Source organism: Piliocolobus tephrosceles, chromosome 15, assembly GCF_002776525.5.
Source record: "Piliocolobus tephrosceles isolate RC106 chromosome 15, ASM277652v3, whole genome shotgun sequence".
NCBI lineage: Eukaryota > Metazoa > Chordata > Mammalia > Primates > Cercopithecidae > Piliocolobus > Piliocolobus tephrosceles.
The window spans coordinates 33,281,450-33,297,279 of record NC_045448.1 but is presented as its reverse complement, the minus strand read 5'-3'; the positions used below and the strand labels follow the sequence as shown (position 1 = coordinate 33,297,279).

At 39.0% G+C, this 15,830-nt stretch overlaps 1 protein-coding gene across 4 annotated transcripts in view; it reads right to left on the bottom strand.

The window, feature by feature from the left end:
* LTBP1 (latent transforming growth factor beta binding protein 1) overlaps nucleotides 1-15,830 on the bottom strand; it is a 455,184-nt gene that overhangs the window by 127,375 nt on the left and 311,979 nt on the right. For all 4 annotated transcript variants that reach the window (XM_023216379.2, XM_023216380.1, XM_023216381.1 and 1 more), the window contains 4 exons: nucleotides 14,536-14,558; nucleotides 11,298-11,397; nucleotides 10,714-10,812; nucleotides 375-500 (listed from right to left, as the gene is read on the bottom strand). In XM_023216379.2, coding sequence (XP_023072147.1) covers nucleotides 375-500; nucleotides 10,714-10,812; nucleotides 11,298-11,397; nucleotides 14,536-14,558 — 348 coding nt within the window. The remainder of the gene's footprint in view (nucleotides 1-374; nucleotides 501-10,713; nucleotides 10,813-11,297; nucleotides 11,398-14,535; nucleotides 14,559-15,830) is intronic.

Sequence of the window (15,830 nt, the reverse complement as noted above, 5' to 3'; positions counted from 1 at the left end):
TGTACATAAATGAATGTAATTCTTTACTGCAGTATACATTAATGTTAATTTGTTTTTGCTAAATACATGTTTTTAGGTAGCTGTTTCTGGAATTCATATTTTCTTTACTTTATCCAAAAAGCTTTTGGAAATTATTTCACCTTTATGTAAATGTATTACATTTGGCGAGGTAAACAAATGTTGAACAAAGAGGTAAGAGAATTCCAGTTGTTTAGCAAACCTTTTTTTGAGCTCCCTTAGCTAAGGGATAAACTTTCAAAAAATTAAACCAGTAACATTTTCCCAAAATGGTTAGGTCGGTTTAAGAAAAAAAATGTTCTTAATGTGCAAATGTTTGATATTTAATAATTCAGTCAATCAAAATTGTCTCTTACCCACACATTTCCTCTGTTGTTCATTGAACTTGTAGCCCTCGTAGCATATACAGGTATATCTCACTGGCAGGTTAATGCAGTGTCCTGCTCCACAGATATCAGGATTCACAGTACATTCATTGATTTCTTTAAAAGTAAATAAAATAATGTGAAAAAAAGCCCACAGAAATGAACAGATTTCACTGCTACTTGCAAAGCATTAATTTGTGTTTCCTGACCAATTAGCAAATTATTGCCAGGTCTGCATTTAGAAGACAAAAGTGACCTTTGACATCAAGTATAAATTCATGTGATTACTTTATAATAGATGAGTTAGTCCCATCCAAGGCCATCAAGAGTTCCTAGTGAAACCATTTTTAAGATGAACTGGAGTAGAAACTCAGAAAAAGGCCATGTTGTAAGTTGTAAGAAAATCAATTATTAATAAAACAGCTTCCAAAATGGCCTGTTAATGAGTTTCTATTCACTGTAGTTCATCTTAGATGATAGAGTTTGAATCACCAATAGATAAGAGATTTCTTATCTATTGATAAGAAACACATTGTAACTTTCCATTCTTTAGCAGGCCATATTTGAGTTTCAACAAACACATCCAAGCTCCTCCAAAATTTCTCATCAATCCCCCCAAAGACCTCCCACTTCCAAACAAAGAAAAAGTTCTTGGTGTATCTTACTCTTATTTGCCAATTTCAACGTGAACATATTTTATTTCTAGTGGTAAAGTAGAATCTTTACCCAAATCTTTTCTGTTAAATTCCTCCCTTACTCCCTTACTGAGCCCTGTGTAAGACTGGCTTCTTCTATATAGCATGTACAGATTAGCTCTGTTCAAGTCCTCAGTCTACTCTCAGTCTACTCACAGACACACACTACAGTGGAGGGAGGGTCTTAGGAGTCCATGGTTAGGTGGAGTCCATAAAAAAAAAAAACCTAAGGACTCAAAGGGGGCCTTCGGAGATTAATTACTCCCTTAAGATTTTCTGTTTCCAATGACCTTTGTAAGAAGGTATACTGGCCTAGTGAAGGTGGCAGAGCTGATGGTTAGAAGCACTGGCTCGAGACAGTGCAGGCACAAATCCTGCTGCCCTTTACAGTTCTGCAGTATGTGGCAAGTGACCTCACCATTTACGCCTCACTTTTCCACATGTGTAAAATGGAAATAATCAGAGTTCCAACTTCAAAGTATAAGAATGAAAGATATACCCTAAATAATGCATGTAGCCAATACCTGGCACATTATATGTGCTCAGTAAAAGTTACCCATTATTATTGTTCATATTGAAGTCATTTAAGATTATATTTAAAAACCAATACATTTATACCAATACACCTTGGGCTATTATCTGTCAACATATAGTAAACAAGGCTCAGAAGAGAGGCTGATATGAATGAGGCCAAGGGACCCTCTAAGGTAAACAGTTTGATGCCTCTGAGCATGACAACTTAAGAACACAGTTTTGTTAGAGAGGTCTGTGGTTTGGATGAGAAGAAAAGCAGGTGGGCTATTCTTGATAATAACACACTGTCTACTCTGCAGCAAAAGGATGTGGAAAACAGTGCTTTAACAAAGGTTCACCATGGAAATGACCTAAATTGGGGTTGAGGTTGCTCTCCAAAACCAAAACCACATGCTTCATTTTTCATAAAGTATCCACTATGCTGTGACTTTAAGACTACTCATGCAAGTCATTTGAAAAAGGAAGCATATGAACTTCAGTATTCTACACAGTCACCTGGATGTATGAGAAATGTATGCACACCCCATGTATTTGCAAATTACTTATACCTTTTGTGACCCTAGTTATGTTAATTCACTTTCAAGAGAATACATTTGCTTACAGTCAATAGATTATCAAATTATAGGAAGAATAATTCAAAAGGCTAAAAACATGGGTAATTAACATGATTACCTAAACTTAAGTGACTGGCAATAACACAAAACAATGACTTATACATACAGCATAGCAAATAATCATTAACAAGATAGGAAAATGCTTATTTGTTAAAGAAAACACAGTGGAGCACAAATTATAACATAGAATATAATCTCCATTACACTACAATACACACAGAAAAGAAGGTTGGAAGGAAGTAGATCCAAGTTTTATAGTTTTTAGGATTAGCATTTTCTTCATTTTTTTTTTTTTTGTACTTTTCAAAATTTTTACAATAAGCATGTCTTGGCACTTTCATAATCCGAAAAGTCTTCCTTAAAAATATCACTTGCATGTACCTAAAATCTGAAGGTAAAAGGTAATCTTCACCAGGTTATACTCATAGATTTTCAGGTAAGAATTCTCTTCTGTTTATAGGAATTTTTTAGTGAAACATCATGAGATGCACACGACTCTATATTACACATCGAAGCTTCCTTTGCAAGTTACTGGTGTTTAGATTTCTTCGGTTTTTTTCCCTGTGGTTATTGACCTATCTTTATACTCATCTCTGACATTTTCATAAAGCAGAAAGACATGTTGACCATAATTGCCAAAAAAAAAAAAAATTAGAAGGTGAATTAATATACTCAGGGCAAGGGTTCAGAACAAATTAAGTGGCTATAAATCTGGGGTTTTCATGAAAAGTTTGATGAGTAGTCACTAACCCACTCCCACAACACCAATTTGGTGATTACCAAATATTTGTCATTTGGCAGGGACAGCCTTAGAATGGAACTTCTTTACATGCATGAACAAGTCTTCAAAAATATGTGATGCTTAATTAAAATGTGATATATTCCTATGTCACAAATTGCCAACATAGCTAAAGTGTTTCTTCTCAACTCAGCTCTGAGCTAGGAGAAATAGTGAAGAATTATAACTCTTTAGTCTTAGGAATAAAATGAATAATAATAACCTTTCCTGCCAATTCAGTATCTTAGATAGAAGCTAGGAGGTTGGAATTTGATAAAAAAATATTTGTTGATTTTTAGCTGATTACCTCATACATAAGTATACAGAGACGTGGCTTGCAAACGCTGAACCTGTCTGTCAGGATCACGTTACATGTAAGAAAATGTTAGGCTGACACCACTAGAGGGTACTAAGACATACATCAAAGGAAAGAGGGACACTTTCTGAAACACACTTGATTTCTACTTTGTCCCATTTTTATACAAGTGATTAATTAATGTAACTGTCATCAGTTTGACCTCGGAGATCCCCTCCATCCTTTGCCAGGCAGGATTTCACTCTTTTTTTTTTTTTTTTATTGAGACGGAGTCTTGCTCTGTCGCCCAGGCTGCAGTGTGGTGGCGCAATCTCGGCTCACTGCAAACTCCGCCTCCCGGGTTCACGCCATTCTCCTGCCTCATGCCCGGCTAATTTTTTTGTATTTTTAGTAGAGATGGGGTTTCACTGTGTTAATCAGGATGGTCTCCATCTCTTGACCTCGTGATCCGCCTGCCTTGGCCTCCCAAAGTGCTGGGATTACAGGCGTGAGCCAAGGATTCCACTCTCGTAGGCAGAGAGAAAATAGCCATCACTCCTTCAAAACACCTCTGTCTGCTTTCTATTCACTACTCATCAAAAAGTTGAACATCAGAGGCCAAGTGCGGTGGCTCACATCTGTAATCCCAGCAATTTGGGAGGCCGAGGAGGGAGGATCACTTGAGGTGAGGTCAGGAGTTTGAGACTAGCCAGAACAACATGATGAAACCCTGTCTTTACTAAAAATACTGTCTTTACTAAAAATTAGCCATGTGTAATGGCGTGTGCCTGTAGTCCCAGCTATTCGGGAGACTGAGGCAGGAGAATCACTTGAACCCTGAGTGACAGGGCAAGAATCTGTCTCAAAAAAAAAGTTGAATATCAGGTAAAAACATAAATTACTGGTGCTTACACTTTAAAACGTATAAAACATGTCTCCCCCGCATCTCCTCTGTGTTTTCTCTCCTTTTCTAATAGCTTTTCATTCCTGAGCACATAGACAGTACACAAGTCCTGAGAATGTGGTCCTAAAGAACAGGAAAAGTTTTCTGCATTTTCTGGGTTTTAGGGCAAAGACAAGATACTTCATATTTTTCCTAAGTGGTCACTTACACATCGGCATGCAAACCTTTTCCCACTGAGTAGATCAGTTCATGTAGAAGAATACGATTCTTTGATCAAACTGTGTCAATATAAACTCTAGAAACTGGGCTCTAATACACCAGAGTCAAGTCTCACACAGACAGCACTCATTTCTTGTGTCAGGGGTATGTATGCTGGTGAATGAGAATGTCTTGTCTTTTTAGCATGCGTGGCTTTCTTGGCTCTGCAGAGAGAGGATCAAGGGAGTGCTCCCTACTGGACTTGCTCACATGTCCTTCATAATGCCACCTGGTTCACAGGACAGCCCACCTCTTCCCTACTGTATCTGTTCCCTGAAAACCTCATCTTCTCCAGGTCAAGGACCTTATTCTATTTCTTTTGCTCAAGTCCACCTATAATATGGAAAAAGAGCCATGACAGAAAGCCAATGATGGAAAACCAAATACTCTATTTATACTAGCAACAAGGCCAATGGTAGATTTAACAGTGTGGTATCTTTATATTCTAAAATTAATTGAAACAGAAAGTTTTTAGCAAAATATGAAAATGACTATGCTGACTTCAGCTTTTTTCTTTATCATGTGATTCCCTGAATGAATGAATGGAGTCTGGAAATATTAAACCATGATGATTTCACATGGAAATAAAAGAGTTTATTTTCTATCAGCATGAAGAGTTTATTGAGGCAATAATGACACTGGTAATATGCTTGAGAGACAAATATTTTTGGGTCATTTCTGAGTTCGGGAAAAGATCTGATAAGCAAATAGTTTTTTAAATGTCTGGGCCATGGTAATTACAGAGGTTTCCACAAGGTAGTTAAGTCAGTCAAAGAATAATTTCTGGCCAGTCTGCAAGAGCCATGGAGAAAGTTTGGGAAAAGCCAGAGGAAGGCATCAAATGTTAACTCATGGAAAGCTTTACAAAAATGCCCTGGCTTTCTAACTGCCCCACAGTGAGCATAGATTGTCCCACAACAATTGAAACAGATGTTTTCACTTTGCAAATATCTGCCAGAGAAATAAAGGTTTGATTTTTCCAACCTATCCTTTAGCTATTAAGACACTATGCTAAATCAAGAATTTATATGCTGAAACATATAATTCACTTGAAAACAGTATGCCAATAATGTTGCAAGCCACCAAGTCAGCTGTTAAGAGTGGAAAATATCACGCGTATTTCCTGCAGATATGTGGCTCACTTTATAATTATCACATGTCAAAGTGTGTTTGGCTAAATCTGAAAAAGCTACTTCCAATTTCACCATCGTAAAGATATAATCACTAAACAATGTGGAGCTGATATTTATTTTAGACTCTTAATGTATTATTCTATCCCTTTCTTCAACCATGGGAGAAACTAACAGTAACAAATAATATTTACCTCCTCTGTGTTTTAAGAGACAAAAACATTATTATGCAATATTCCTGAGAGAACTGATGAGATTGCCCCTAAAATCTGTATTTGGCCCCCATATGTAACCGACGGGAACATACACTTTTGATTTAAATTAAATTTGATACAGAACAGTCTTCTTGTGCTAATGCAGATCACTGTGTAAATAGTGCAGCTCTAAAGTTGCAAACCATTTCAATTCAAAGACTCTCTATCTATAATGTTCCCCCTATGGATTTTTTCAGAAATATTCTTGTGCTACAGAAAGTGGAAGTACCTGAAACTGTTGCATTAAAAAAAAAAAAAAAATCAGCATCACTTGTTTCCTGGAAGGATACATTCATGCTTCAAACATGTGACAGCAGATGTCAGCCCTGTATTTCTGCCAAACTCAAATTAAGCTTCTAACAAGTTGTGTTTTAAAACTTCCTATAGCAAGGCTACTTTCATTGCTTTTTTAACCAGTTCTGCAGTTCAGCTGAAGCTGAGTAATGTCAATTCATTACCCTTCACACAGCTACATTTAAATGTTGAAACTGCATTTATCTAGCTAAACTTAACCTCTACAAAGCTAGTTTGAAAGACGTTTGTCCACTTAAGTCAGCCATGCCCATTCAAAACTAAAGTTTATCTTCACATTGAAAAAATGGAAATGCAGTATTTCCAAAGAACTAGTGAATTACAGTATGTCTTACTGCATTTTTTCTTTTTAACATTACGATAAACAATTAGAAGATCCCTGCTGTCCAAAACAGTGTATTATTTGCTTGCATGCTTTGCAGCACAAAGCAGTCTCTTATCAGTGTGCTTAATAAAGTGGGTAGATACGTACATGATCTCAGAATAGAGAATAACAATTTTAGCCATGGCCATAAAAAAAAAAAAAATCACTACAATTTTGTCACAGGATCCCTGGGGTATCACTTTGCCAGCCAGAACCTCTGTGACTAATGGCACCTTTGCCAGAGTTTTGGTCGCACCCACTGAGTTTGTTCTACCCACTCAGCCCAGCAGGCTGTGCCTGGCTTGTGCTGCCAGCCCAGATCCCACACTTGCCAAGGGCAAGCCAGGTGTGGAGCAGTGAGGGGTGTGTGAGTGAGTGAACATGGGGTCCAGCCACTACACACAGCCAGGCATGCCAGCTGCTGTGGCAGGCTGGGCAGCTCCAGATGCCAGCACAGGTGTAGGCTTCATGTGAGGCTGTGGCTGGACCAGACATACTGGCAGTAACTTCTGCTGCAGGCACCAGTGTCTGGAGATGGCAGACACAGTGCTGCCTGAAAGCTCAGAGACACCAGAAACCACACAGCACCAAACAGGCTGTTACAGCCCTGGCTTGGGGAGCCCCTAGGTTTGGGCTCCTCAAAGGGACGCAGCTCTTCTCCCTTTCTCAGCACCCCCAACATGGTGATCAGGGGGGCATGTTTCAGCCCTGTTTGTGTCATAGCTCTTTCACTACCACCATTCAGTGGGTTCTGAGTTCTTGTCCCACATCCAGGAAGAATGAGGTACACAGACAACTAGAGGGTGAGCAAGGTGGAGAGGAGCTTCATTGAGTGACATGACAGCTCTCAGGAGACCCATAGTGGGTAGCTCCTTTCTGCAGGCAGGTCATCCCGAAAAGCTGTGGAGACCCGAAGTGGGTAGCTCCTTCTCACAGCTGGTAGTCCTAACATCTGCATGAGTCTGGCTGAGTCCAGGGTGTTTATGGGCTCAGAATGAAGCAAGTGTGTGCTGATTGGTACATGAGTAGTCATGGCGGGCCTAGAAAAACACCATCCGATTGGCCAAACTGTTATGAATGAAGTCTTCACCCTGGACCATAGACTACACCTGGAACTGGCAGCCTGAGCCCCAGGCTTCAGGCCATTCCTGGCTTGAAGGTGGGGTTTCACTGGGGACTCACCCCTTTCCACCCAGGAACCTGTCTGCCTCCCTCCATTAACATGTTGTCCACACACCTAGGCTGTTCATGCTGAGGGGCACCTGCAAGCCCACACTGAGCTACCCTCAGCTTCCCCTCAGTCTCCCTTCCATGCTCATTGGTGCCCAATGTCCAGAGGGGGCCGAGGTGGCACGGGGCTGGTGTGTCAGCACTGGCCCAAGCACATGCATACCCAGCTGGGTTGCAACAGCACTTGGGCTTGGCCACAACTTTGCTCCACCCTGGAGCAGGCGCTGGCAGCAGGGAGAGGCCAAGGAGTGAGAGCAGGCATTTCTGAGCTTGTGGGGGAAGGGGGGCTTCCTGGCCCCTGAGAGCGCAGGGATGTCTGGATCTTGAGCTGTGGCTAGGTGACTGCAGCTGCACCCTGAAGAGCGAGGCTCCTGGCCTACTGACTCACTAAGTGGCCAAAAGCTTAACATATGAGAACATTTCTATTAGAAAGGAATCATAACATGTTTCTGAGGAGGGAATATTCTAAAGGAGGCTCCAAACGCTTCCATTTAGCTCCTATAACACACTGCCAAACTTCACCCTGCAGTGGCATCACGAACTCAGTTACAGTTGATGATGGTGCCCCTTAGTGACATTTTTTTCTGACTCTAAAAATAAACTGTTGAGTTTATAAAATACGGAAAATAAAAAAATCTAAAATAAAACACTTAAATCTCTCAGATCCCACTACAAAAAATAACCACTGCTAACATCTAATGTATTTTCTCCCAGCATTTTCTCAGTGTATATATGTCTTTAAAAAAAACTGGTATAATACTCTATGTCATTCACTTTTTTATACTTCATCTTAAATTTAGCAATATGGTATGACAACTTCCTGCTACACTTCAATAAAAATTCTTCAAAAATACTATATTTGGTGGCAACATAATGTTCCAATGTATAGATGTAACATAATTATCTATTTCCCTATAGTTGAATGTTCAGTGATTTCTATTTATTCTGTATTATACATTGTCTGTGATAGGTAACCACTCATATAAACTACTACCCACAGCCTCTGGGAACATTATTTCCTTAGACAAGATGTCTTAAAATAGAATTACTAGGTCAAAAGTTCTGAATAGTCCTAAAGTTTTGTATACATATCGCCAGTTTGTGCTTTATACTCTGACGGTTAATGTCATGAGTCAACTGGACTGGGCTAAGGGATATCCAGATAGCTGATTACATATTTCCGGGTGTGTCTGTGAGGGTGTTTCTGGAAGAAAATGGCCTTTGAATTGTTAGACTGTGTAAAGATCACCCTCAGCAGCATGGGTGGGTATCCTATCTGTTGGGGGCGGGCCCAAACACAACCAAAAGGCTGAGGAAGGTAATTTGTTCTGCTCCAGCTGGGACATCCATCTTCTCCTGCCCTCAGACACTGGCGTGCCCAGTATCCAGGCCTTCAGACTCAGACTGGGACTTATGCTACCAACTCCCCTGCTTCTCAGGCCTTTGGGTTTGCACTGGAACCACAACACCAGGTTTCCTTGGCCTGGAATTTCTCAGCCTTCAGAATGGTGTGAGCCAATCCCTCACAATAAAGCTCTTTCTATATATCTGGATATATCCTGTTGGTTCTATCTCTCTGGAAAACCCCAACACATACTCCCTTCAGCAATGTGAGAGAGTTTCAATCTCACCCTGATAAAAATAGTTTGATTAGGTTTTACATACTAATTTGATAGGAATAAGGTATTACCCTAGGTTAGCTTGCCTTTCTTTGATTACCAGGAAAGTTGAAATTTTCTGTTATACGCTTCTTGGTACTGTTTTTTCCTACAAATTATCTGATTGTATTATTTTTCCATTTCTCTATTGTTAGTATTTTTCCTATTATCAGTGCTCAATACACATTAAGGATATGGACATTTAGAATTTTTCATTTGTTTCAAAATATAAAACATTGTTATACTATTTCACTCATGATTACAATAATGTTTATTATACAGAACTTTGAAAATAAAAATAACATAATTATCCGTGATCCTGTATTAACTGGTGACAATTGAACACTGATGCATTTTCTTTCTTTTTTCTGTGTTTGTAGAAATTTTAAAAGTAAAATTGTAATCATTACATTGTATTTTTTCTTTTTTCTTTTTTTTTTTTTTTTGAGACAGAGTCTCTCTCCGTTGCCCAGGCTGGAGTGCAGTGGTGCAATCTCGGCTCACTGGAAGCTCCACCTCCCAGGTTCACACCATTCTCCTGCCTCAGCCTCCGAGTAGCTGGGACAACAGGCGTCTGCCACCATGCCTAGCTAATTTTTTTGGTATTTTTAGTACAGACGGGGTTTCACCGTGTTAGCCAGGATGTTCTCAATCTCCTGATCCAGTGATCTGCCCACACTGACTTCCCAAAGTGCTGGGATTACAGGCGTGAACCACCGTGCCTGGCCGGTTTTTTTAGACAGAGTCTTGCTCTGTCACCAGGCTGGAATGCAGTGGTGTGATCTTGGCTCACTGCAATCTCTGCCTCCTGGGTTCAAGCGATTCCCCTGCCTCAGCCTTCCAAGTAGCTGAGACTACAGGTGTGCATCACCAAGTCTGGCTAATGTTTTGTATTTTTAGTAGAGACGGGGTTTCACCATGTTGGCCAGGATGATCTTGACCTCTTGACCTCGTGATCCGCTCGTGGCCTGCCTCAGCCTCCCAAAGTGCTGGGATTACAGGCATGAGCCACTGCACCCGGCCTGTATTCTGTATTTATTAACAAAGATTATGCCATATTTCCTCATGATATTAACTACTCTTTTCAAACATTATTTTAATACTATGTGATATTCCGTTTCATATGTACTATAATTTATTTACATATACTCCTCCTTTTTACTTGTATTTAGATGATTTCCAAATATTTGCTCTTATGGCTAACCCTGCCATGAGCAAGCTTATACAACTGATACTACATTTAAAATGAAGCTCAGCCCCACATCTCCTCCATGTGATGTATAACGTAAAAATACTGCACCAACCTGTCACTTGAGTAGGCGCAATCACTTGGCTGGCACTAGATGTAGAAGCTTCAGGAGCTACTTCAACAGGCACAGGAGGTGATGTTTTTTCAATCACTACTATATGACGAAGTAGAGGATAAAAAGAAAATTAAAGCCTGTTAATGTGCATTGAGATCCCATTTCAAAATGCAAGGATAATTTAGTCTAGCAACATATCACAGCATTTCTCAGATATGAAGAACTGTTCTATGTCCTAAGGCTCATGGTATTAATCTATAGCTCTGGGTTCAACATTTAGCAAGAATATCTGAGAGTGATGCAGAAGCCAAGAAAAGTGATCGTTCATCAAATGATAACCTTTGATAACGTTGGAATAGTATATACCACTCTGGATCACAGAAAACAGTAAAAAAACTCTTATCTTTACTACTGCAATACTTACAATGCTGTAATTATGCTAACATAAGTATATTACTATACTTAACACTGAACTTCAGTTATGAAGCCTAGTCATTTACTAAACAAAATCAAAGACAAAAATTTCCCGGCTTACATTTTTATTCAGAATACCCTGACAAACAGCACAGATCAACACAGGCTACCTGGAAACTGTGGATGCAGATGAATAGTTGAAATGCCTGGAGACAGCTGGGGTTGACCAGGCTCAAGTTTGGTTTTCTCTTGATCCAATGAAGGTATTTCCTGGATGGTTGTATTTTAAAAGACAGTAAGAAAAAAAAGAATTGAAAGTGGAAATTATTCTTAGTTTCCCACAACTATTTTTATTTACTTAATTATATTCTTAGAAAGGCAAAGAAGTATCATAAGATCTTACATGTATAATTGTGTGAAATTACAAAAAAAAAAAAAAAAAAAAAAAAGAACCATTGATGTGATGCTACTATGGGAAGCCCTAAACTTTTCCCAGCGGTGCTGATCCATACACATATCCTCAGCCATTTCCCTGAGGCCCAAAGTCTGAGCTTGTAAGCAAATGTCTTGGCCCAGGGGTCCATATTTGGTCTGCAATAGGGCAAAACTAACCCCCAAAGAGGACTAGACCTTTGCCTCATTCACATGTGGCTCTGTCCCACTGAGATGACCAGCCACAGTTTGCAGATTAAATAATAGATATAGCAGATGTGCGTAACAAAGAACACATGGTAAGTTAAAATATTTTAAACCAGTCAGTCACTACGGCCTCCTTTAACCTCACATCTGATAACTTTACAACTCCAGTTCTCTGAACAGTGGTAGCCAGGCAGAGCAACAGAAATCTGCTGGCTTGGAGAGGATTTGGGGCTTTATCACACATATTGGTGCCCAAGCTTGTCCCCTGGACCTCAAGCAAAGAAGCAGTCCATCATCCACGGCTCAGCTTCCAGTTATAACTGTGCAGGGCTCATGCCAACTGAACAATTAGCCTAGTTAAGGATCTGAGACTTCACTCACACCAGATGGGACCAGAGAGCTCATATCATCACTGCATTCAAGTATTCATCGAGTTACTTGGTTCTGTCCTCTTCCAGAAAGCTTACTCCTCTGGCCTCTGTTAACCTCTTATCCTCTTCTCCTGGCTTCAAGTATCACCTCTTTTCTGCTTTTTCTAAGATAGTCTGCCTGAATATCTCATCACAAATCCAACTTTGCAAGCATAAATGCTTACCGAGTAAGTCTATTCAGGTATCCCACAGATACCTCCAGCCCACCCTTCCAAAACTGTCCAGGCTCTCATTCCAACTTCATTTCTGCCAAAGCCACAGTCCTTAATCTGTCACATCCAGGTTTACAGTCACTTTTTAGTCCTCTCTCTTTCATTCTTTATTGAAAGCCCCATCCATTGATACTTTTTTCTTATAGTTGTTCACCCTTTTTCATATCCATAGACCCTACCTCCCTAGGCTGGACTCACTCTCATCTTCAGTTTATTGTAATAATCTAACTGGCTTCCTCTTTCTTCTTAACTTGAGTAGTCCTACCAAAATCCATCTCCTACAAATATTGAGCACTTAGCAGTTTTTCCCACATTTCCTCTGTCTTCTTAAGAATATAGACTAGCTTTCTATTACTTACTAGAGATGACCTCAACCAGTCTCAATTACACCCCATTCCCTGCAGCCATGGCCAATGCCAACAAGGAACAGACCAGGATCAGGTGTTAATCCGCTCCTGCAGTTTACAGACAGAATATTCCTCATCACCGTGAGGCAGCAGACTTCCTAATCTACACCACTTCTACGTTTAACAAATAGGATCCAGTCGAGACTCAGGGTATTTCCCCACTGATTTACAACGGCAGTTTGGTACTCTAGCTTTCCAAAGCAGTCCCTAATTCTGTTTCTGACCAAGTCTTTCATGAGCCTGGCTGTCCCCTCCACCACACCTTTGCCCATCTCTGGGCATCCTCTCTTTTCTTCATCCATCACATAACATCATGAGACTTTTGTAAGTACCAAGACAACAAAGGCTATGATTGCATTTTTTGTACTATCTCCTCCCCAAATAAAATGCAGTAAAAGTATACAAGACAATTTTTTAGGATCTCTTTTAGATTTTTAATGAAAGTTATAAAATTCAATCATAAAGACAGAAGAACTGAGTTATGATGAGACTGCCAGGCTGCTGGCTGGCCCACCTACAAGCTAAATAATTACTTCCATATATCAACCAGAACTAAATTCAAAATCAACAAAATTGCAAACTACTCTCTGTGACTGATCTTTAGAGATGCTAAGAGTTTCAAAAGTACACATAAAGTATGCATATCTGTTAATACTTTTTTTGGGCTCAAAATACTATAACCTCTTTCTGGATGAGTGCTATCACTCCAAAATCGTCAGTCTCTTTTTCTTGATTATTTTGCACTTACGTTACGACATTTATGTTATTCTATCCCATAATTATAAGATAAAGATTTAGAATACTATTTAAAATAATTTATGTATGCATTGCCTCATCTAAATTCTAACAATGCATTCTTGTCAGTTTAAAGAATGGTACATAAATGTATAAATATTTAATAATTACCTAATTTTCATGTAATTATTATGGAGAAGGAGATTAAAAAGAAAATTAAAGCCTGTTATGTGCATTGAGATCCCATTTCAAAATGCAATGATAATTTAGTCTAGCAATATATCATAGTAGTTCTCCGACATAAAGTTCATTCATTCAATGGAAATGAATGTTTTCATTAAATAAAGAAAGCCAGATTCAGAGAAGGAACAATATTACATAAATAGGACTTACATCCAGTAAATGTTTACATTTGCTACTAAAATGTCTCACAATTCATAGCCCCATTCTATGCCCAAAAGCCAACAGACTGACTTTTCAAAAAGCAACATTCTAGTATTTGATTGTAACTTTTAAGTGTCAGTTCTGTTCTTATTCAGCTCAATTCAAATATGTATGTTAAATTTTAGTTGAATTAAGAAGTACCTCACTAACTATTTATGTGCTCTAAGAATACATGCTTATCTAAGCATGTCACAGCCTTTCTTTCACAGATGGTCCAGGCCATCAGGTGACACTGAATTCTATTTATGCCCTTGATCCTCATTAGTTCCTCATTTTCTTCTCACTAGAATTGAAGCTTCATTAAAGTAGAGAGTTTTGTCCTATTTGTTCTCTATTGCTTTCCTAACACTGAGAATAGTCCCAGTCTATAACAATGGCTCAATAATTTTTTTTGAATAACTAAATGCTATATTAACTTAAACCCAATGATGCATAATAGAGATGTTACTAAATTTAGGTCTAAAAAATCCATACATATTCTAATAGAAAATCATTTGGAGTGTTGAAAACAAAAAGACTTGCCAACAATGAATAAATTACCTTCTCAGGGGGTGCAGTTGCCACTAAAACCAGAAAAGAAAAACGGTATTAGTATCACTTAAGACAATTCAGTCTTAAAAATATTTCAATTTTTAAAAAACAATAGAAGTCCAGTATCTCTGCAAAAGGATTAAGAATCAAACTACAACAAATGCAGAATTAGGATCATCTGCCATTTTAGGGAATTTTACACAAGACTAACGGAGAACCCTCAGTGCTGTTACTCCTCAGCTACCGGGGCACATGGAGACGTGAATAAGTCTTTCAAACTCTTTCAAAATCAAAATTAAATGAAAAAGCTGAAGAAGGCAAAACTTTCCGGTACATCATTTTATGCCTTATCTCAATTATGTGGAACTTTCCATATGTTAGAAAACAAACGTTTTCATTAATTGGTTAAAGGCTTATCCTTATGGTATATAATGTTTGCAATGCTTTCTGGTGTCAATGTTAAAAAAGAATGTCATTATTTCAATAAGAGACATGAGAGCATGTGCTGCATTCTTGATGTATTCCAGTCTTTAATGAAGCCCGTGGATATTTTCAGAAAGATATGCTAACTAAATTACAAAAAAGAATTTCACAAGCCAGGAAGGGCCAATTAGAGATTAGCATCAATATACTGAACAAATTATACATTACACAATCATAAAGGTTATTGTGAGGCTGTTGGTGATGCCTTTGTATTTTTAAAGGCTTGCTTTTCATTAATCAGTCCTTCATATTAGTTCTAAAGCCCTGGATCAACATTCACCAGGATTTTTCTCATAAGTCAATCAATGTCTCCACAAACATTAGTTTACAGGTTGGGTAGGAGCATTAACTCCTGAAAGCAATCACGGTACCAGACAAATTAAAATCACTGCTGCAATATTCTTGGGGTTGGAGAAAGTCAATTAATCTTTTATTCTGCCTAACCCACCACCAAGAAGGTCTTGAGGCAAAATCTGGAACTACGGCCCATTTCCTCCTGCCTGTGCAAACAATGAACAGTTGCAAACATCTGGCCATGACACTAACTGTCTAGGGGCAAACTGATTAATATTGTTGATTCCAGCTTAGGTTCTGTCTGTTCTGCCTTACCAAGGAAGAAATGCAGTGAGTGAAAGCATAGACTCAAATAGGCCAGAACACACAAACGTTCAGAGCTCAGAAAAAAAGCCTGCCTTACCAAGAAGAAGGCTGTGGGAAGCTCCCAACACAACACTAGCCTGGGCACTCTATCTCCTCAACAGCACCCAAAAATGGTCCCCTGAATTCTGACCTAAGAATCAACTGTGAAAAGCCAAAAGGAG